This window comes from Maylandia zebra, linkage group LG22 (assembly GCF_041146795.1).
Source record: "Maylandia zebra isolate NMK-2024a linkage group LG22, Mzebra_GT3a, whole genome shotgun sequence".
NCBI classification, from domain to species: Eukaryota; Metazoa; Chordata; class Actinopteri; order Cichliformes; family Cichlidae; genus Maylandia; species Maylandia zebra.
The window spans coordinates 23,868,789-23,891,747 of record NC_135187.1 but is presented as its reverse complement, the minus strand read 5'-3'; the positions used below and the strand labels follow the sequence as shown (position 1 = coordinate 23,891,747).

General features: G+C 39.7%; 1 protein-coding gene across 3 annotated transcripts in view; it reads right to left on the bottom strand.

Annotated features, from left to right (window-relative positions):
- col16a1 (collagen, type XVI, alpha 1) overlaps positions 1-22,959 on the bottom strand; it is a 78,770-nt gene that overhangs the window by 35,372 nt on the left and 20,439 nt on the right. For 2 of the 3 annotated variants that reach the window (XM_012918235.5, XM_012918236.5), the window contains exons 5-13: positions 18,568-18,691; positions 17,563-17,844; positions 15,613-15,693; positions 13,665-13,733; positions 6,636-6,668; positions 1,032-1,067; positions 888-938; positions 582-614; positions 366-410 (exon numbers count right to left, since the gene is read on the bottom strand). In XM_012918235.5, coding sequence (XP_012773689.1) covers positions 366-410; positions 582-614; positions 888-938; positions 1,032-1,067; positions 6,636-6,668; positions 13,665-13,733; positions 15,613-15,693; positions 17,563-17,844; positions 18,568-18,691 — 754 coding nt within the window. The remainder of the gene's footprint in view (positions 1-365; positions 411-581; positions 615-887; positions 939-1,031; positions 1,068-6,635; positions 6,669-13,664; positions 13,734-15,612; positions 15,694-17,562; positions 17,845-18,567; positions 18,692-22,959) is intronic. The other variant, XM_004547810.6, reaches the window with a different exon arrangement.

Sequence of the window (22,959 nt, the reverse complement as noted above, 5' to 3'; positions counted from 1 at the left end):
CTGGGCGATTCTGATTAGAATACTGCCCCCTTGACACAAAGCCAACTAAGCGGTAGAAAATGGATTGATGGGTCTGACCTGCTTCAGAGCAATCGAGGATAAAATTTAAAGCTGATCTAACTCTTTAAACCAGTCAAATCTATCCTTTGAGAAACCAAGCCCTGCATATATACTTTCATGCAAATTCGGTGAGTCACTCACCAAGTAAATAAACATACAAAGCACACCATCATTCCCACTGCATAATTAATACTGGGAAAAGGATGCTGGAAAATGAGGTTTCAAATAAAGCTCAAACTAAACAGCTAGGGGGTTAGCAGGGCAGTGGAAGGTGCTGCTGTAACCTTGGCAGTATTGGCACTCACCGACTCGCCTTTCTCTCCCTTCTGCCCCTTGGGTCCTTCTGTGCACTGAGGTTAGAGACACTTGGTTGGCATGTATAATCACAGACCACTATTGGCCAAAATTTCAGGCTCACTGCACTGCATGCCAAATAACTAAAAGGACCAACCCAAAAAACAATGCCTTTCCACAAAGCGTGGCGTGGGGTGAGTGTGACACACAATGGAAAAGTAACTTACTGGACCTGAATGGGAGCCAGAACAGTCATCACCCTGAAAATAGAGAGAGGTAGAGAAAGAACAATGATGGCAATGAACAATGATGTGGGTGATGAATAGAATCAGTGAGCACCGAACAATGCGTACCACCTAGATGGTAATTGGTCAACAGCCTACATCGTATTGGACTACAGCAATATCAAAGCGCCGAAGCAGACATGTCCAGGCACAAGCGATCGTATTGCTCATACCTCTGATATTAGTCTTACTACGCCCCCTCCCCCAAAATGAATGTCAGTATTCTTTGTTGTAATCCTTCATACTCACCCGGTCCCCTTTTTCACCTTTCACCCCAGCAACCCCGCCGAAGTTTACAACCTGCAAAACACAAAAACGCTCAGTTACCCACCAGCCTGATTTTATACCACTTTAAATAGAAAGAAAGAGAAAGTAAAGATCAGAGATCCTTACATTTTCTTCCCTATTCAGGAGTAAACACCCCCCACACTACAGACACAGAGAAACAGAGATTTATTATTATATGAGTTTAACATCCACTGAAGGACCTGCTGTGTGCCTGAATAAGACATGAACGTTGCAGTTCAATTTGTCCCCTGGCAGTGGCACTGTTGCACAAAAACAAATCGAATTCTGCTCTACAGTATGCAGTCAAAGGGAAGCAGAGGTGGACACACACGTGTACACACACACACAAACACACACACACCTCCCATGGGAGATGGAGATCAATAGGAATGTCTGATTCCCTCAGCACAGGAGTGAGCAGACCAGCTGCTCATCACAGGAGGGTACACACACGCCTGCGCACAAACACTCGCGTGCACACTCACAGGCACATGCATAGGAAAATAAGGATTACCATTATAAATAACTGAAGCATTTTTAGCAGAAGCGAGTAATTAAAGCCAAATCCCCAGTCCTGTGTTTCTGGGAGCCTTGCCTTCATATTAACAGAAGGTTTGCATATAAGCTGAAGCTGTGACTGTGCTGTGAAGAGGGCTGTAACAGCACAGAGACAATGTGTAATTCTCCCACTTCTCTCTTTTTTTTTCTTCCCTTTTTTGTTTTTCCACCCTCACGCACTCACTCGCTCACTCTTAGCAGCTACAAATCTATCAATGGCTGGCTAGACCAGCTGCAGTGACGAGTCACTCTTTCCAAGCTCTCTTCTGTGACTGTGGGCTTAGTCAAGACCTCTTATACATCTACTTAAACCGTCAGCAGCCTGCTTTTTGTTGTTTGTTCTCCACATTTCTCAAAGTTGGAAAGAAAAGTGTAAGAGCAAAATGTACTACTGAATATCGCTTTAATTCACATCACTTTGCTGGATTTGCTGTCAAATCCAAAACTTTGAAATCAAAGCTTTGGCATGTATACTATGCTCCGCATTGGCATTTCTATACTTTCTTTTTTAATGGCAAAGGCAATTTCCCTAATTGAAGTTGCTGGATTTTTTTTAGCTTCGTTTCGCAAATAAGCAACCAAATACTGTTAAAATGTTTCTTTTGTTTGTTGAGGGAGGGAAAAAAAAGAAAATCCCTGACGCATCTGCAATGTGTCTGCCTCCCTCCAACTACTTGGCATGCAGCTGTGTGCTTGTGGAATGGGTCCAATCCTGTGTCAGTCAGTCAGTCAGCTAACATGTTGGCAGAGAGGACAGCTTTTGCATTGTGGAAGTATTCACACTTTATTGTGTGCAGGTTTGATATCAAGTGTTTGCTAGGTGCTACTTCACATTTTGAAGATGCACATGCAGGCTAAGGACATCTCTGTAGATGTGGCTAGTTGAGAAAGTTCAGCTCAAAAACTGCAATGGCTAGCTTTTAGCTAAAAATGCAACTTAAATGAAAATTAGCATGCCCGTTGCTTGTTATGTGGTGGAAAGCTACTGTTATCAGCTCACTATGTAATGAGAATGAGAATGTACACTAGGCTCTATACCATGTAGAAGCTAAATGTGTTAGCAGTGTGAAATATGAAATGTAAATACTAAATAGGATGCAGTGATTTGGAAAGCTCATGAAGCCTCATTTTGTCACAACAGAACAGAAAATATATCACATGTTTAAACTGAGAAACTGAAATTGGCAGAGTTTCTCACATGTAAAATGCACAGAGGTTCACCAATAGCAGAAAGCTGCTTCAGCAAATTGTGGAATGATTTCAGAATAATGCTCCTCCGCATAAAATTGTATGTAATATAGCCCCCCCCCCTACATTGCTGATCTGATTCGTGCACATACCTCCACTCGTAACCTGAGGTCATCAAACCAAAACCTTTTAGTGGTCCCCCACACTCGTTTTAAAACCCGAGGGGACCGATCTTTCCAAGCTGTTGCACCCAGACTGTGGAATGCACTTCCCCTATTTCTACGGGGTTTGGACTCAGACCTTCAAAAAGCAGCTAAATACATTTTTATTTCAAAAAGCTTTTAATTAGACCAGGGTTTTTATGATGTATTTTATGACTGTATTATGTTTTTACCTTGTAAAGCACTTTGTGACATATGTCTCTGAAAGGTGCTATATAAATAAACTTTACTTACTTACGTACTTACTTAATATCATCAAAAGATTCAGAGAATTTGTAGAAATCTCTGTGCACAGGGCCGAAAAACAAAATTAGATGGTCAGGATCTTTGGGTACTCAGGTGGCTCTGTATTACAAACAGGCCCAATTTTGTCTGTGAACACAGTTCACTGTGCCATCCACAAATGCAGGTTCAGGCTCTAACATATGAAGAAGAAGCCATATGTAAACATCACCCAGAAACACTGCCATCTTTTCTGGGCCACAGATCATTTGAAATGGACTAAGGCAAAGTGGGAATCTGTTTTAAGCTGAGAAAAACCCCTATTTTAAATTGGTTTTGGAAAACATGGACATCTATGCCCATCCAGTAGGCCTCAGGACTAAAGAGGATCTGGCTTGTTACCAGCCCTAAGTTCAAAAACCTGCATCTCTGACGGTATGGAGGGTGCACTGTGCAATTGGCTAAGCAGTTGGCAGCTTGCACATCTGGAAAGGCATCATTGATGCTGAAAGGAATATACAGGTTTTAGAGCAACATATTCCCCCAACCAGGAAATATCTTTTTCAGGGAATGTCATACATATTTCAGCAAGACAATGCTAAGATGCTAAGCTGCATCTCTTACACACCTTTGTAGTAAAAGATTCAAAGTAAACACCTCTGACCAACTGAAAAAATGTGTCAAAAATGCAAAGAAGACCCAGGACTGTTAAAGATACATAGACCCGCCCCAACTTCTTTGAGTAGTAGCTGTCCTCAAATTCAGAATGGCCTTATTTTTTTCTTGAAACGGCACATTTTCTCAGCTTAAACATTTGATGTGTTTTCTGTGTTTTATTGTGAATAAATGACGTGTTTATGAGATTTTTCAAATCCTTATTTTCAGTTTTTACTGACACTTCACACACCATTCCAACTTTGAGGTATTGGGGGTTGTACTCTAATGAGTTACTTTTCGCAACACGTAATGATATGAAATAAAGGATTACTTTTAAATGGCAGGAGTCTCGTGTATCTTCAAGTACTTTTCAAAGTCGAGTTTAGGAAACACTGCACAGGGCAACATTGGCATTACTTTGTAGTCATGTTTCTGTTTTCTTGATGTTGGGCTCTGCTAACCCTTGGCTCAGTATTTTTTAGCTGCTGAAGATTTCTCTATTTTCACCAACTTATGGCCAACTTTGTCTTCTAGCTAAAATGCTCTGGATAACTGTATAATCATTGCAAGGAAAGAAACAACTCCCACTCACTGTCCTGTTACTTGCATATAAACTTTACTGGAAGAACAATGTTTTGGCCCTTAGACCTTTGTCGGGTATCTGAGAGACTATGAGACTGCCAGATACATATGGTCAGCACTTCCTCGGGTGAGGCCAGAAAGTTGAATTTCCAGTAGAGTTAAGTATTACAAGTAAAAGTACATTACACAGGCGTTTTGTCTTCTCTTGCCTATGAATATTTCCTCCTACACTTGTGTTTTGAAGAAACTGACTGTATGAGCCTTTCCGTCAAAATATTTCGATTAATACCTTAGTCAAAGGTTTCGATATCCCGCACAAAGCACACTCTATTTTTGACATCGCCATCCCAAAACAAAGGCGCTCACTACTCATTACGCTAACCAGCACAGATCATAATCTATGAGCTTAAACATCTGAGAACACAGGCACCAACATTCTGTCAGGGAGCCTTCTGGTAACACTTTTTGGCAATCCTTCTCTCCATCTGCCAGGTCTCAAGCCAGCGGACACTAATGCAAATCTACAAGTGTAAATAAAAAAAATCATAATCTCCTCTAATGCAATTCACTGAATTATTGTAGTGCATTAAAACTTTCACTGACAAATCTTAAAACAGGAACAAGAAGGTTTTATTCAAAGTGCAGGGATTTCAAACTAATTTCATATCGTGGGCCACATCAGCCCATTTTGATCTTATATGGACCAGATCAGTGAAACCTCCCCTTTCTGTCAATGTACAGAAATGTATAAAAGTATACCTTAAATCAATGGAAAATCCTAATATAAGAAAAAGAAGAGCAATTTCAACAGTATGTCAGAGTTTTTCTACACGATAAAGAAATGCAGCTGTAGAAAATAAAAGAAATCTCTCAGCATGACTAATTGGGCTTAAATTATAAAACATAAATGTGTAAAAGTATAGAAATCTATAGTTTAATTACTGTGGTGTAATATGAATGGCTATGGGAGAGGCCTTTGTCTGTAGGAAAACCTGTAAAACATGTTAAAAGTTATGTTCTCCTTCACAGTTTCCAAAACCATCCAGTGGGCCAGATTGGAGTCTTCACCAGGCCAATTCTGGCCCCTGAGCCTTACGTTTGACACCCCCTATCATAAAGGAATCTTTCATGAAAACATGCAGCTTGGCGATGCTGAGCATTTTGACTGACATGCCCAAGAATGCACTCGTATAAGACGAACAAACTATAAAAGAATAGATGAAAAAGAATGACATCAAGATTGCGACGAAAACGAGTTTCTAACTGAGCTTTGGGATTGTGACGCACAAGTCAAATCAACCCTTTATTCACATCATTTATGACAATAATCATACTAATTCATATGCCTGTTTGGTGCATTTGTTGGCATCAGCGATGCATAATATCTCCTCGTATTATCAATAGATTCCTATGGGTCGCACAACCATTTTTTTACTTTTGAATAAAACAGCTGCCTGTATAATTTGACCAAATTACATTGGTAGCACAAACGAAAAACTCACTTTTGTTTCCTTGAAAGTGTGTGTGTGTGTGTGTGTGTGTGTGTGTGTGTGTGTGTGTGTGTGTGTGTGTGTGTGCCCCCAGCGGCAGGGCAAGCTGCATGTTCCAACCCAAGTAATAACCTACATTGAGGAAGTCAGCGGAGGCGGCAGCCCGCATTAGTAAGCACACACCGGAGCAACATAATGAAGCGTCTGGAGTTTTGTATTCTATTTGTGAACAGAACATGCCTATTGTAGGTGAATGACAAAATTAATAGGCAGAAGCAACTCCCAACTGAGACCCAGCGAATAATGAGGTATAAATCAGTCTTCAGTCAGTCAGCAAGCTGTGAGAATGTGTGGAGGCAGGAGGAAACAGTCCCATGCACAACACACATATACGCAGCCTGCACACACGTATACACAGACACACACACATGGCCTGCATATTGTTTTCGGGTTTCTGTTTCAACAGCATATAAATGCCGAAAGAGTTGTTATCCATGCATATGGCTGATATTTCCGGTTCAGATTGCAGAATGCACTGGGGTCAAAGGAAGGGTACATCCTAGGCTGCAAATAAGTTCTTAGCGATTCCTCCCTAACCTGATTTTTTTTCTTTTAATGAATTCCTAAAGAACGCCAGAATACAAACGCAGAACATGTCAGCTTCACTTTTTGAACCCAGAGCTCTCTTCCGTTGAGGCGACCATCTTATGCAACAAGTGCGCAATGTGGTTAGAAATTCAGTACCGTAAAACCATAGAACCACATGTGCTTTGTGTGTATGCGAGACTTACTTTTTCTGCAAGATCCTTGGATGCAAAAATCTCCTGTTGGCAGAAAAGAAGAAAAGAAAGCAAAGAAAGAAAACGTCAGGCACTTTTGTTTTCTTCAACTCATATTTGAGCATGACCATGACCACCATGATTTTCACCTTAATGACTTGATTAGCTAATATTCGGCCATATTGACTCAAACAGATTAGCATTTTGGTGCTGGTGTGATAACACTCTTACCAGAGTCTGATTTCCTTCTCAAATTTGTTTAATCTACATTATTATTATGGTATGTTTCTAGTTCCTTTTAATTCCTGTGCTTTGTTCCTATAAGTAACCAAATGCCCTCAAAAAAATCACAGGGCTCTACATCACATGACATTTTTTCTTTTTAGGAGTGGCATAGAGAAGCTTCTGTTTTCCTATTGCTTGTCCGGCGCATCCCCGTAAATTTATGTTACCATTACAATTCGTTGCATCAGAAGAAGAACAAAGGAGGATGAAATAAGGGCCATCATGGTTGCACACATGGGTCATTATCCTTTATTCTTTATTTTTGGTTTTCATGAAAAAGAAAAAGAGATGAAAGAAGATGAGTAAAGTGAGAGAGAAACCAAACGCTGTAACTCTGGAGCCCTGGGGTAAGTAAAGAGATGGACCCTGCTGTGCACAGTATAAAAAAAAAAAAAATCAGACAAAATAAATAAATAAGTAAAAACAGCCAACAACAAGAGGGATAGAGGAAGCACAGAACGCTGAGCGGAAACAACCTGTTCCAAGATGGAAAGTTGGGAAGTGAACAATAAGAAAGCATGTCAGTAAAGGGAAGAGGGGAGAAGTCGTTTTTATGGCTGGTGTTAGACCTCATCATAAAAAGTCCAAGAGATACACGATGGGGAAACGAAACACAAAGGACTATTGAGTCTATTGAGGACTAGACGACCTTTTGGGGGTGCTGGGTTGAAAGCAAGAAAAAGAGGTTTCCAGTGGTCAAAGATAAGAAACACTGAGGGTGAGATTTGTTATACTTCAGAAAGGCAGTACCTGCTGTGACCACATGCCTGTGTGGGTTCACTCCAGGCACTCTGGCTTCCTTTCACAGTCCAAAGATATGCATTATACTGAAGGTTAAGTGGTGATTTTACATTTGGCATAGGTGTGAATGTGAGTGTGAATGGTCGCTCTTTCTTAGCCCCGACAGCCTGGCAGCCTGTCTAGCATATCACCAGGGTAAGGGGAGGTTATGCAACTGAGATTTCAGGATATGATAAAGGACAAAATCAGGATATAATAAAGAAAAAAATGAACTGGTGATTACTAGAGATGGCACGATACCACTTTTTTATGTCCGATACCGATACCGATATCATAAATTTGGATATCTGCCGATACCGATATGAATCCGATAGTGTTTTTTAATCAACAAAACTGTTTTTTTTAAATATCTTGCTGAATTTTGTATAAGTTCATACTCAAGTTTAAAACAACAACTACACTAAAGCTATTCTGTTATACCTGTATGCAAAAAAAAATGTTTCATAGTTCAGCAATACTGATCAATCTAATAAACTTAAACCTACCACATCCTCCCTATTCTGGTATTTTAAAGAGTACTTAGCGTAAATATTAAGAAACCTAACTAATAGGGTTCCAACTCCCAGCAACAACAAAAATAAATAAATAAAAAATAGGGAACCACCCCTCACGCTCCACCTCATGATGCTTAATCGACGTAATCAACCTTAATTTGATGCAGTGTGAAAAAAAATGCACAGAAATCAATTATTTTTCAAGAAATATTAAATAGATTCAACATCTTTCTTCAACAAAATTGCAGACTGCACAGATGGTACCTTCCCAAAGGAAAAACTACTATAGCTTACTAGGGTATATTTATTACCGTAGACTCAACAGTTACTATATACAGTAATGGACTTCTATTCATTTTACATCAAATTAAAACTTTGGGTGTCAGATAATTATTTATTAAAAGCTCGACATTTTAAATGAGAATAAGAAAGAAAAGTATGTCTTTGTGCCCCTTTTCCCTGTTCATGCCCTATCGGCCCCCCTGGCTAAACTTTGCTAGATCCGCCCCTGCACAGTTACAGCCGTCAGCTGCGTAGAAAAAGATCCTCGAGTAGAAAGTAATATTAAATAAATTCTAACAACAGCTTATCAAGCTTAAACGTGCTGCTGTTGTTTATCCACTGGTTTCCTCTTTCTGGTGCAAAGTGGGCCAAAAGCAAACAAGAGACACGGACTCGCGACAGAAAAGCCGATCAGCTGATCGTTAAGCAGTTTCATGATTGAAGTAGCAGCAAGAGGAGGCAGTCGCTCCATATATCGCTTGTTAAGCTTAACGCAGGAATGCTTGACAAACATTCAGAGATGGACTTACACACTTGCTTTACTTCTCTCGGGGATAACTTTGTCGGAGATGAAATGCCGGGTTGCTAGCGAAGCTCCACATGCTATCCAGACCACCGACAGGTCCCGCATGCTACAGCCGCTCTATCACGTGATGCATACTGCTCCGACGTGCTAACGTTCTGAGGCGAGTTAAGGCGCGTTGCAAGTTTTGTGAGGTGCTTTCGTGATATTTAATGGATCGGATTACATTTTTTATTTTTCTCCGATATCCGATCCAGTAATTTAGGTCAGTATCGGACCGATACCGATACGTAATATCGGATCGGTCCATCTCTAGTGATTACAAGATCTGAAAGGTGGGTAAATACAAAACCAAATGACATATTACACCATGTCATTATTATTTTATGAAAATAAACAATAATCTACAATAATGTTATAGAAGCAACAATTGCTGGGCGCCAGTCTTTAAAGGGTTATAAGCAAACTTCCAAGCAATTTGACATCCATGATTCTAAAGTGAGAGAGCATTCCCAAGTGAAAGAAATTCCCATATTCCAAGGAGTGATCATCACACTAACTTCACCCCAAAGTCAGGCATTGCTCAACGAAGCTCCAAAATCCAAAGAGCTACAGTCCACAGGCCTCAGTTAGCATGCGTAATGTTAAAGTTCGAAAAAGACTTAACAAGTATGGCTTGCTTGGAAGGGTTGCAAGGAGAAAGCATCTCTCTTACAGGAGCGTATCAACATGGCTTAGGTTGCAAAGTTGCATCTAAAACAACCACAAGACCTTTGGATTATTGTCCTTTGGATAGATGAGAACAAAGTGGACATGTTTGGCCATAATGCAAAGTACTTTTGTTTGGTGAAAGTCAAACGTCAGTACTAACACCTCTTACCAACTGTCAAGCATGGTGATGGAGGCGTGACGATTTTGGCTCTAGACACCTTACAGTCAGTGAGTCAGCTAAAGCTGTGCTGAAATTAGAACAGAATGGTTGAAAAAGAAAAGAATCAAGGTGTTGCAATGGTCCAGTCAAAGTCTAGACTTCAACCTGATTGAAATGTTGTGGTGAGATGTTAAGAGAGCTGTACATAAAAAATGCCTACAAATGTTGATGAACGGAATCAAGATTGTAAAGAAGAGTGGGCCTAAATTCCACAGCATTGTGTTAAGTTATACAAAAAGCTGATTAGTTCAATATACTATACTATACCATACTGCTAAATGTGGTTCTAGAAGGTACAGAATCAGGGGTGTACTTAGTTTTTCATGCGCTGCGTCTGCATTTTGGCTTAGTTTTTGTTAAATAAACAATGACATGTGCAATACTGTTGTTGTTTATTTCACGCTGTATTTAACTAATCTTAAGAGCTATATTATTTTTTAATACATAATGAAAGAGGCATTCCAGTATATAGATTTGAACAGTTCTTGGATGAGTTTTGTGTTGAATATTTCTTTCCACATGCATGAAGAGTTGGAACAAGCTGAGCTAAAGCAGGTGTATGCATAAATCAGATGTGAGGTAGGGAAGGAACAGAATATTTTACAATTTTTTTTTAATTTAAGTTTTGCTTAAAAAACATAATGATCATAAAAAATGCTCACTTTGATAACCTAAGCTGAGTTTCTTTCAATAGCTTTATATTCATATTATGCCTCTGTTACCTGAAATCTTCAGGTTCAGTCTTTATCCTTAAAAAGCACATAAACACAACAAAAAATAGCCCAAAAGCTACACAGAAAGCAATTCGTCCATCAACGGGTTTTGTCACCAAGTGTTGAACCATGCTAAGTGCTAAGTGACATAACTTCGCAGGTCCCTCTAGAGCCACGGTGTACAACTTTTACTCCAGCCACTCTAAAACAACTTTCATGTTTAGAAGTAGTAGAAGGCTATTTGTAGATGAAAAAGAAAGGAATCCACGTCTAGAGAAGTTGTTTTTCGAGTCTCTTCACATATGACATGGTTAACTTGCTGTCTCTCTGTTAATCCAAGATTAATGGTTGCTCTGGTATGCATCAATAACATCTGGCTCACACACTGGAATCTTGGATTTCACAGTTTATTTAGGGTGTACAAAAGTGATACACAGATGAAATTAGAATTACCAGTCTTTGAGCGCTATGCTATTTTAAAAAACAAAAAGAGAGAGAGAGAGAACGGGTACAGTAGAGATAAAAACATTAATCATAATAAGACTAAATGTCTTGTTACCTAAAAGCAGTCAGTCTACTAGAACTTATAATAGCAGAAAAGGCGAGAAAGAGTGAAAGGTGAGGAAACCATCTATGGGACTGATTACTGTCTTAGAATCTGCCAGAGTTTTAAGTTAGCACCCCACAGGACAAACACCAGGCCCTAATGAAGAGATAATTAGATACATGTCCCATTAATATGAATAATAAAACAGGCAGCTGTGAAAACAAAAATAAATTGCCTGTATGTTACTGGAAGAACTTCCACATACCAAGCGATATTAAAGCAAGAACAAAAAATAAATTTTGAAAAGTATTGTGACAATTTGTGGAAAAAATGTCTCCCATGTGCTGCATAAGGCTCTATTTGTCATGCGTTGGACCCTGCTCACAGACACTTTGAACAATTGCTACCAGCAGACTTTACTGAACAGAAGTCACAGAAAATGACAAAATGATAAAGACTACTGCAGAGCAGAAAACATGTTGTCCATGGTGGAGCTTCAACGGAGAACAACAAAGCCATTTGGTACAAGTCCTGCTGGCCGGCGTTTGCTTGCCAGCAGGAGCATCTCAGACAGCTCAAACTGCCTGAAGAACAAAGTTGTGGCCAAGTGTATGTCTGTGTTTGTCTGTGTTATTTCTATGCCTGATGAGAGGCGGGGGGGAGATAATTCACGATCCAAGAGACAAGGGTTTGTTTTTTCCCCCCCCCCCTTCATTTTGTTCCTAGAGTAAAGTGTTTGTCATTGGTATTAGAAATACTTGGGCATAAGAAGCGAATCTGCTGTGTACGGTAATTGGTGCATGTGTGTCTCCTCGTAGTTTCCGCATGACATCGATTCATTATCCTAATGTCCACCTGGAGGGTAAAAAAAGATGCTTTCCTCCATTTACTCTGCCATAGTTCTTCAGTAGCCAAACATGTTTTCTTTGGTGGGTCATTTAAACTGATGCTCGACAAATAACTTACATAGGTAGGAGAGTAAGAGGAGGGATATTCCTTTTCCATGAGATACGTTCTAGTGGACTTCAAGCAGGAATATCTTGTTGACTCTGGGGTTTTTTTTTTTGGCTTTTTCTTCTTCTGAGAGGTGATTACAATATTTTCTGGACAGTAAGACGATATTAAATCAATGCTGGCTGTTCATCTAAATCATCATTACCCATATGGAAAAGACATATATAAATCTTATAAAGTTTGTATCTGTCTTGTGTGAAACTTGTATGAAAAGCATACAAGAGTGAAAACAGATATAAGATCCCTTGAAAAATTATAAAATGAAACTTGTATGTTTTTGGTAGTTACTAAAACAATGTATGAAAGTAATGAGAAAGTGGCCACTTTCATGAGTAATCACATATAAGTTTTTACTATTTCTTTTCCATATGGGTATGGTTGGGTTAAAGTTAAATAAATCTTGAACTAACGTTAGAAAATATAGTATAGAGTAGTAAGTGTAGAGTAGGTGGCAACAAAAAGGTTGAAAAGTCATAAAGTTACAGTTGATCTAAAAAAAATAAAGCTATTATCGTTTGGACTATTCCATTTCACCCCTCTCCCAATGGTGCATCCCATTTGTCCACTATTGAAAAGTCATTGATTTATAGTTGACTGGTAAATAGTATTTAAAAAACCATGGGAAAGAACATTTCTGCATGTCCTCTATAAATACATCGGATAAGGACTCACGCAAAAGTAACTCTGCTCGGTTTATCATCGCACTCCCAGCACATCGTGCCTCGACCTCCCGGTCGGCTTCGAGCTGAGAAGAAAAAACATTCGCGAGATCTCGCAAGACTTCAGCTTTATTTTTTTTTCTCCAATGTCCCCTGCGGGGCTCCGTAGTGACACATACTGGAGATGTGTGAGTTTGACAGTGGTGATTATTAGACTCTTCTAAAGTGTCACTAACTGACTTTTTCTTGCCAATATAACTTTGATGTCACGATTATGTACACCAGATCTCAAGAGAGAGAGCAAGAGGAAGACAGACTCACATTAACATACATTAAGTAAAAAAAAAAAAAAATCAAAATCTGAACAAAGTATGCTCCTTTCATACTTTTTTCATATGTTTTATTCACTTTATGGTTTTGTGATGTCTTTTGTAGATGTGGTGATTACAAATGGAGGCAGTGACAGTCTGAGAATTCTCCTTGACAGACAGTGTAGGAGTGAATCCACTAAAACTTATTTTAAACTAATGTTGATTTAATAAATTAAATACATTTGTACAAGTAGTACAACATTTTGAAGTATTATCAGTAACTTGCTATGCTTACATCAGTTGAAATACCACTGACGTCCTATTGATCTTTAGTAGTGGTGTCCACATGGTTTATAATTGCCAAGTGTGTGCTGCTGTTCTGTGATTATTGTGTAATTATTATTATTATTATTTTTATCTCTAAGCAACTAGAAATTTCTCGCTTTGTGTTTGTACATGTGTTGTGCATCGGTAGTCTTACCTGGTTAAATGTGTTGTCCAACAGGTCGTTTTCAGCAGCACGGCGGCTCTTGGGAGCATCAGGAGGGCACTGCAAGAGAGCAAAGACAAGATTTAGATCACTAAGGTCAAATTTCTGCTTTGGGTAGGATGTAAAATTTGGTTAAAATCATGTTTTACCAACTTTAAGAGATGCTTGGGATAAGTCCCTTCTGATAAGAAGCGCTCACATTCAAATAACATAATAGTGGCTGACTTTGTGTGTAGAAACAAAATCTGCTCTTATGTAGTTGCGTTTCAAGACGCTGCAACTTTCATGGGTGTGCGTATACACATATGTATGTGCTCCTCCACTTCTCATTTCAAATTTAAACGCCGCTTGGAGGAGGCCCTGCAGCACACACGCCATGAGCAAAGGAGAAGAGGTTTTCGTCTTCAAACCCTCTAATCAATTTTACAGGATCCAATCCCTCCTCCAGAGGCCTCTGCATTTTCAAACTTCTGAAGGAGCTTCTCACCCTGTTTGTATCCCTCCCATGAATTCATCTGGTAATGAAAAAGGCACATATGCATGCACGAAACGACACGCAAGCAAAGACAACCCTGGAGAATTGCTACAAAAAGTTGGGTGAATTCATGAAATACCTTCAGCTTAAAAATAAACTCTGAACTGGCTGTTTACAATTCTTCCCATGAACAACTGCTTGCTCAACACACTTTTATGGGGTTTTCAGTCCAATGCATCTGTTTTCTATTTGATAAGGTGCTTGTCTGAAGTTTGCAAACAATAACCGCTCAAAAACACAGAAGAAAAGAGGTAGACAGGCAAGAGAAAGACAACGAACTATAAAAACAATGAAACAGAATAGAAAATGGCTTCTGGAAGGTGCGACAAGGAACGTGAATGTTCGAAAATGGCTTTTAGTCACGCCTTAAGCTAATAATATTGGCAAATCACATTTTATGTGCAAATAACCAAATTAAATTCTTGTCGATTAACATATTATAGATTCAAACAAAGTTTCTGGAGCAGAATTAAGACAATAATCTTAGTCAAACAGCTGATGGAGTCCTATAAAAATATGGGCTTCCTGCATACCATGATCTGCAGCCAAGTTTTTTTCTTCCTTTCTGACCACCAAAAATAAGTGGAGGGGGAAAAACAGAATAGAGCATTATAAAGACAAAGCATTGCTGATTAACAAAAAAACCCATAAAGTCTCAAGAGAAATTGCAGAGACTTTTTTTTATGGTATTTAATTTGGATAATGCAGACTCAGCTTTTCTTGCAGCTGTTTAACAGTAAAAGCCATCCAACAGATTACTTTTACTGTCATGGAGCTGCGACAAGTGCTGAGTTACAGTCACCGGGGCTCAGTTCAGCTCAGCTTTGGTTCAACAAAAGTAAGAGTCTGCCCCAAATTTACATTCAGTCAGGTTTACAAAACAACTCTTTTTTACTTTATTTGAATTTTTAATGAACTTCGGGTTTAAACAAGCCAAAGATCTTCAAACAGAAATAACAGCATTACTGCTAACACAACTCAAAGCTAGCCAAGAAGCCAGAATTCTGTTGAAGCTGAGTGTATGCTAACACCAGCCCAGCAGCCAGATCCTCATCTTCAACAGGTAACAAAAGCAGTGATGAACAGTCAGGCTTGCAGCCTCCATTTCTGTGGTGATTGCTTTAAAGTTTTTGTGCCCCAACACTGGTCTAATTTGATAGTGTTTGGAGATGTCAGTAAGTAGATTTCTTTTGTGTTCCAACAGCGTTAAGCTAGCTCTTTTGTGCGCTAAGCAGCTTTTTTTTTATGCTAAAGTAGGGCATGCTGTAAAGTGCACGTAGACGCAGAAAGAAAGCAACGATTTTCCCAAAAAGCTAAAGTTTTCATTTAAACTCTTTGCTATTAGCCTCTGCTCCATACAAAGTTATAGTTGCTGGTAAAGACAGTAAGGGTTTCCACTCTCACCCGTGCCCCAGGTATTTCACAGCAGGCCTCGTGCATGGCAAGTGAGGGGTCACAATACAGCATTGCCTGCTGAATATCCATCTGCAAAAAACAGACAGACAGAGAGAGGATAGTAAATACAGTGCTGGATATGGCGGTGTCTAAGGGTACTTTGCTTTGTTTATTTTATTAAGAACATCAAGTGTAAATGAGGCAGTAAACATGGCTGAGAGTCAATTAATTTCTCATTAATGTAAAGCAATGGAAAATCACTTCATCAGATGCTTCCTGTGAATGTCTGCGGTTGTGTGAGAGTGTGCGTGTGTTCCCCCCTGAACTGACAAAAGTGGCCTAGCTGTTTTCCCAGCTAGGCCGGTTAACCGATCATTAAATTAATTGTCCGGATTACTGGATCTGTTTAGCACTAATAGTCTCAATTCACTACATATATTCGCTTATGTTTTTAAATCAGGACTCATTGAGATTGTCTTAAAGGAATGAAAACCTTATGGGTGTAGAACAGACGCATATACACATACATATAAGCTTAAATATCTATGATTTCAGTTGAAAGGCATTTATGGGAGGATGGTAGGGAATGTCTTTTTTCCTGGATAAATGCTTCGATAAAGTGGTGAAATTCTAAATGTCAGGGGTCTACTGTGTTATATTACTCAACTGTGCTCTAGGATGCCCTCATCTGTGGCACTAACCTCAACCTGGCTCATTCATAACACCTCTGAAACAGTTTGTTCCTCATACAGAGAGAGACTAAAGGTCACCATATGCTCAAATAGTAACTTGAGATGACATTTACGTTGCAAACCTTAATCTTAATCAAAAGCTCCTCAACAGTCAAGACCGTGAAGTCAAGCGTGTGATATTTCTTTGCCTAATGTCCCTCTATTTTCCCAGTAGACCATTTTTAAAAGCATGGAATGGCCAAGCACTAGCTAAAAAAAGTCTACCCTTGGCAAACCTTGGGCTTTGCTTGCAGTTGTATTGAATGTTTTAGAGGAGTTAAAAAAAACTAAATTTAACTTGTGATTGATACCGTCTATAAAAAACAAGACTTAATTTTTTGGGTGGAAAAAAAATGTTCCAATCTTGCTTAATTCACAACACTGAAACATGCTCAGGAGGCTCAAAAGGACAACTGCAAACTCTGGTAACTGGTGTGTTTTAATCTGGCTTCGAGTTCTGTCGACCACTTTATTTTAATCAATGTGCTGGCGGCAGATTGCACCGCTCTCCATTTGTTTTGCACCCAGCTTTGTGAAAGAAGCCTCACTGTTGAAATTGGGAGCACCTAAGTCACGCCACAGAAGAAAAAAAACAGATCACGTCGCTCCATTTTCTGCATATTTATGAACTGAGTTTGAGGACTGATTTTAAAATATGGCTAAGGCTTTCCACAATCAGGCTCTCGGTTACGTTGCTGATATTTTAATCCCTATAGAGTCCTCTGGTAGAAGTCTCCTGGTTTTTTCCAGCCACTCACTTTGTTACTCGGGGTGAATGAGACCTTGCTGTTCGTGTCTCAGCATTGGAGCTTTCTTCCTGAGCATCCCAAGTAAATCAAAAGCAGCTTTTAGGGTTCCCCTCTGTAAAACCATAAGAGCACTGAATGTTTAGCCCAAATGTGGCCCTATTTTATGGGTCTCATTTAGTCTTTACTTATAACGCTGACTCAGATTGTCTAACTCTGCCAAAGTCCATCTGATAGGGGCCAGATGTTAGATATGTTTCAACCATTTGGGACACATCTGGCGCACACACCATTTGCTAATGCCAGATTAGGTCCAACTGTATCTACTATCTAGGAAGTGTCTTTACTGAGGTTTTCCTGTTAACTATACATGTAAGTTTTTTATATCCTGTGTGTTTATGATTTTCTGTATTTTTTTTAAATTGTTGTTTATTGTTGACACTATAAAAATAAAATTATTATATTTTTTATTAATCTCATACTTGCACAGCCCCAGCATCTGACGCCCGAATACCCAGCAGAGTGTGTCCATCAGAGGGAAGGGCTCCTCTGCGCTCCAGGGGTTTGGTCTCAATTGAGCTGCAATCCACATGGAGGGAAGCAGCTCCGTGTTGGACACTGAGGGCCAACTTGTGCCAGTGCAGATCCATCAAGGCTTCCACTCCCTCTCCAGTGAAAACGCAACCCACCAGGTCCGCTGAAGGGTTTGCCCCTTTGGCTCGAAAGGACAGGGTGCGATCTGGGCCGCTGACGTCTACGGAGAGCTGGGTTTTAGTTGGAGGCAAAGAACAGGATAAATGAGGTGGCATTGTACCAGTTAAACTCAAAATAATGCAAATAGGTAAAACAAAAAGAAGTATATCTCAAAGTGTTTGACTGGCAGTGGTTTCAACAAACTTTAATACAGTACGTACACGTGATTACCACCTAACAAACCTGTACAATTGACTAGCAAAGGGGAAAGACATATTAATTACACACACAAGCAGTACAGCCAATCAATCACTGCTAATGAGGCGACTTGGCCTCCATCCATCATACACGCCAAGTATTTAAATCTGGCCTCCAACTCTTAGTGATTATCGGGACTCCGAGGGACTCCAGTGCTTCATCATGGAACACAAGTGAATAACAATGAAGGTGAATGAAAGAGGAGAGTCGGAGATGATCGAAAGAAGACTGACAAAGAGACAGGGAGCAAAAGAGAGGGTATCGGATGAAAAATACGAGGGGACAAAAGCCGTATGGAATGAAAGAGGGGGGAGAAAATTGAAAAGATGTCACAAGAGAAAAGAAATCGAAAGGGAAAGTGGATGACTATGCAAGAGAGAGATGAGCGGCGGAGAGAATGAAAAGACAAAAAAGTGAGAGGGATAAAAAGGTGAAAGATCAAGGGAGAAGCAAGTAATGAGAGAACAGAAGGAAAGAGAGTAGTGAGGGGGAGGGGGAGAAAGTGTAAAACTGAGGAAATGATGAGGGAGCCGCACCTGTGGATATCCCTGCGCATCCGATATCTGAAAGAGGTAGATGGTGTCTCTCAAGGCAGCCTTCTTTAACGCCAGGGTGAAGACCAGAGTGAACTCCTCTGGCAGGCCATAGGGGAACACCTGGCTGGAGCACAGAAGTTCAGAGGGGTCAGATCCAAGACACTCCTCTATTCACAGGAGCTGCAAACTGTGAAGCTGCACACAGAGAATGATTAAAGAGGGACTTCTCCAGTTTTACACTAAAAGCTCATGGAGAGTGCTAGCCTCTCACACTTTAGAGAATTCACTGAGAACAAGCAACAAAAGTATTTTTTAAAAATAAGAAAATAGCTAAACTACAAAGGGCTTGTGCTACAAACTAAAAACATAAAGTTTAAAGTTATGTGTTTTTGATGCTTCTTTGGAGCATTACTCTCTTTATCGGAGGAGAAATGAAAAAGGCAGAAAAAACAGGAAAAGAAAAACTGGAATATTCACGGTTTACGAGTCTATGAAGAATGAATAGAAAACTAAAACTACAGTCATAAGTTCTCCCAGTGATTGCTAACAAAAGGTGTTATGAAGTCATTCCATTGTTTTGGGAAATAGATTTGTATCCAGTGCTTTTGGTGCTCATTAGCCAGTAAAGGTTTGGATGTCTCAACTTCCTTTATATCAGATTTTGAGACACAAACAGTTCTTATCATTTCTATGCTGATGATTTTCTGCTTTATATCACTTTTAAGCCTCAATGTGTTTTAAAGCTTTTGAACTGCATAAAAGCCTGGATGTTATGTAATTTTCTCCAGCTGACTGAGAATAAAACAAAGATCGTTGTGTGCATCTCTGCCTGCCTAGTCCCCCAGGTCCTTAGAAATCTGGGTTCCCTCTCCTGTTATGTCCTGTTTATGTTATCTATTAGAGACCCGGGAATGACTGTTGATGAGAACCAGATGTTAAGGTTGGATTTGAATGTTAAGGCTCTAGTTTGTTCTTGTTTTCATCATCAGAGAACTATAATACATTTTCATCCTACTGCAATTGCTCTGCATCATATTTAGAAATTAATTCAAAGTTGTGCTGTTCACCTTTTGGGTTCTGCATAAAGTACCCACCTATATTGGCAAATTTTAATACCATATGTCACCAGCAAGACTCTCAGGTCTTCTGATCAGGGCTAATCGTCCATCCTGAAATGTATAATAAAAACTAAAGGTGATGGAGACATTGCAGTAGTGGCCCCCACTCTCTAGAATTCTCTCCCATCCAGTTTATTTTCTGTGAGCTTATCTGTGTATGCATTCAAAGGCAGCTGAAGACTCATCTTTTTAAATTGGCATTTGGGTAGCATCCACACCTTTTCTACCATTTATCCGAGTTCCGGTCGTATGGGCAACAGCCTAAGCAGAGAAGCCCAGACTTCCCACATCCCAAATCTTCTAGCTCACCCGAGTGGTTCCCAACCCAGCCGAGAGTCATAATCTCTCCAGCATCCTGCATCTGCCTCAGAATAGGACAGAAGTCTCGCCTCACTTAGTGGTCGTCCAGAAGGCATTCCAGTCAGTCACCTGCAAGGTGCTTTATATTGTAAGGTAAAGACCATACAATAATAGAAAGGAACCCCCAACAATCAGATGACCCCTATGAGCAAGTACTTGGCAACAGTGGGAAGAAAAAACTCTATATTAACAGGAAGAAAACTCCGGCACAACCAGACTTAGCGAGGGGCAGCCATCTACCAGTTGGGGGTGATTGTTCATGAAAACTACTTGAGTCATTTAAAACTGCAACAGTCCAACAAATAAGCTAATAATGGCTTCATGTGTGATGCAAAACCTGCCTTCTCAGGGGAAAATCTGCTGCTTAACCTTTTCAAGCCAACACATCTTATGTACTATGTGGCCTCTGAGTGAACTGAAAATCTAACATGTGACGTGATGTGTCACATAGAGCCTTTCAAAGTCTCTATGTGACAGCCCCAAAAAGAGATAGCGGTCTAATAAGTCTTAGCAGATCTCTGTAAATATATTCTGTATATGAATATGTATGACCAATGACCTAAAATCATTGGCCAGTCCAGTAAGGAATTAGCTTGGAGAGCAGAAAAGGGAATGTAGTTACTGTACTGCAGCACCACTAAATAATTTGCATGTGTAGAAATCTTTATAGGTGTGTATACTATGTGTATTTATGGGTTACGAATATATGTACCAACCTACTGATGGTTATTGTGTGTTATTTGCAAACCACGTCTTCACATGAAGACAGTGAGTAACCAGAGAGTTGCCATCTCATTTAATTGGGCTTTTACTCATAGGGACAAATCTTTGGGCTCATATATCTTTCCTTCACATCCTCATGAGCACAGAGTAACAAAGTAATCCTGTGTGTGTTTGTGTATTTACACACTTCTGCGTGAGTCCTGTTCTTTTCCATGCATGTTCCCATTACGTTTCTATTTTTTTCTTTCTTTTTTTTTTGCACTATACGTTTTGTGACTGCAGTACAATGCAAAGCCCGTGTGTTACCCTTTGGCATTAATTTTCATAGCAGATACAGTCCGGCAAGGGCACCTAAGCACATAAATATAATACACATACGCACACACACGCATTCACTGCTTGGAAGTGTGCAGATGTATTGAGAGATGAAGGAGCAGCTGGTTTCCCCTTCCTAGAAGTGGGATGACAGTGATTTATAACTGAGGAAAGATCCAAGGGAAAACAGCCAACTACAGGATGTCAAAACAAAGCGAAGATGAGTGGAAGAAAAGGGTGATAAAGAAAAACACATGAAAGAAAGCAAGTGAAAGATGAGAGAGTAGAAAACTTGGTACAATATGAAGATGCATGAGAATTTGCCTTTAACTAATCCGCACATAGGTAGAGATAATATATAGGAAACGCTGGGGTTCACACAACTTGTGGAAATGAAATGGAAAAAGCACACGCAAGAAATAGAAACAGACAGGGAAATGGAGAGGAGAGACAGAAAATCCAATGTTGAGAACACAGTTGTTTTGCTGTCGATTAGTGACATGAGCTGCAGGGCACAAAAGCACTCATAGTACGGAAACTATTGACTTTTAAGTTGGAAGTACTGCAACTTGGCCTATTATGTTCAGGGTCAGACATATACACACAAACATGCAACGGGGAGATAAATCACTCACTGCGGGGCCCAGCAGATTCAGATCTAGACTCTAACTCTGAGAGAAAGTTACTTGTTAAAAAAACAGAAAAGAGAGAGAGAGAAAGAGGAAGGCGGCAGAAGAAAGTCTCTGTGAGCCAGAGAGGCACAGGGGAAGATGGGAAGAAGAAATCTAATGTTGAAATAGCAGATCTCTAGTTTAAGATGAGAATATCACCTGGAGAGGAATACAGACACCCTTATATTGGGTTCTAACTGTGCTGGAATCAATTGCTTTCAGTGGAGAGGACTTCTATCCCTGATGGTTTTATACACAACTAAACGTAAGGAATTTTAAACAGCTAGAACCTGACACATACACAAAAAAAGGGAAAAAGCACAATTTCAAGCTATAGCGGACATATACTTTTTCCTTTAATGCTAACATTAGCATGCTTGGATTTCCACAATGACAATGCTTGCATGCTGATTTTACAGCTGAAGCTGATAGGAAAAAAATAAAAAAAATAAATTCTATCACAATCCTTCTTGAGAGGACAGTCAATGTATGATTTAAATTTCATCAATTTCATCTATCCGTGAGTGGAGAGTTTTCTTTCAGAACCACAAATGTCAGTGTCTTGTGCTAGCTGAAACGCCAGGGGATTACCAACATCTTTAGGATTGATCCTCTGGGCACCTTGGCTGCCTCTACAAATTTGTATCAGATGATATGTCAGTCAATTTGACAGCTGCCAGACATTTCACTAAAAGCAAAAATACGTCTTCCTGCTGGCAGAGCTAGAGGGTAAACCAAGGTGATCAGTGGAGCAATTACAATATATTCTCTGAAGACCACAAATATCAGTCCAAGGGTTACAGCAATCCATCCTGTAGTTTCTGAGATGTTCTGGTTCAGACCTAAGCAGTGGAACAACCAATCTGACCGATACTGACATCCCCAGAGGCAGGTGACAGCACTGCTAATAAATGATGTTCCAGAGCCCCGCCCCCATCTAGAAAAATGACATTTAAGCTGTTGCAGAAAGTTTGATTTAGAGAAGAGAAAAAAGATCAAATCCTACACAGTAAGAGTGTTACAGACAACAATAGCTAGGAGTATATATGTCTCTCCTTACCGAGTTATCCCGAATCTGCCTTTTTTCTTCAAAAATACAGCTGCAACTTATCTTTGCTCTTTTGCTTTTTCATGAGCCCCCACCACTTCAATCTCTTGATCTTAATACTATAAATTTGTAACTACTTTCTTTTTAATAAGAGCAG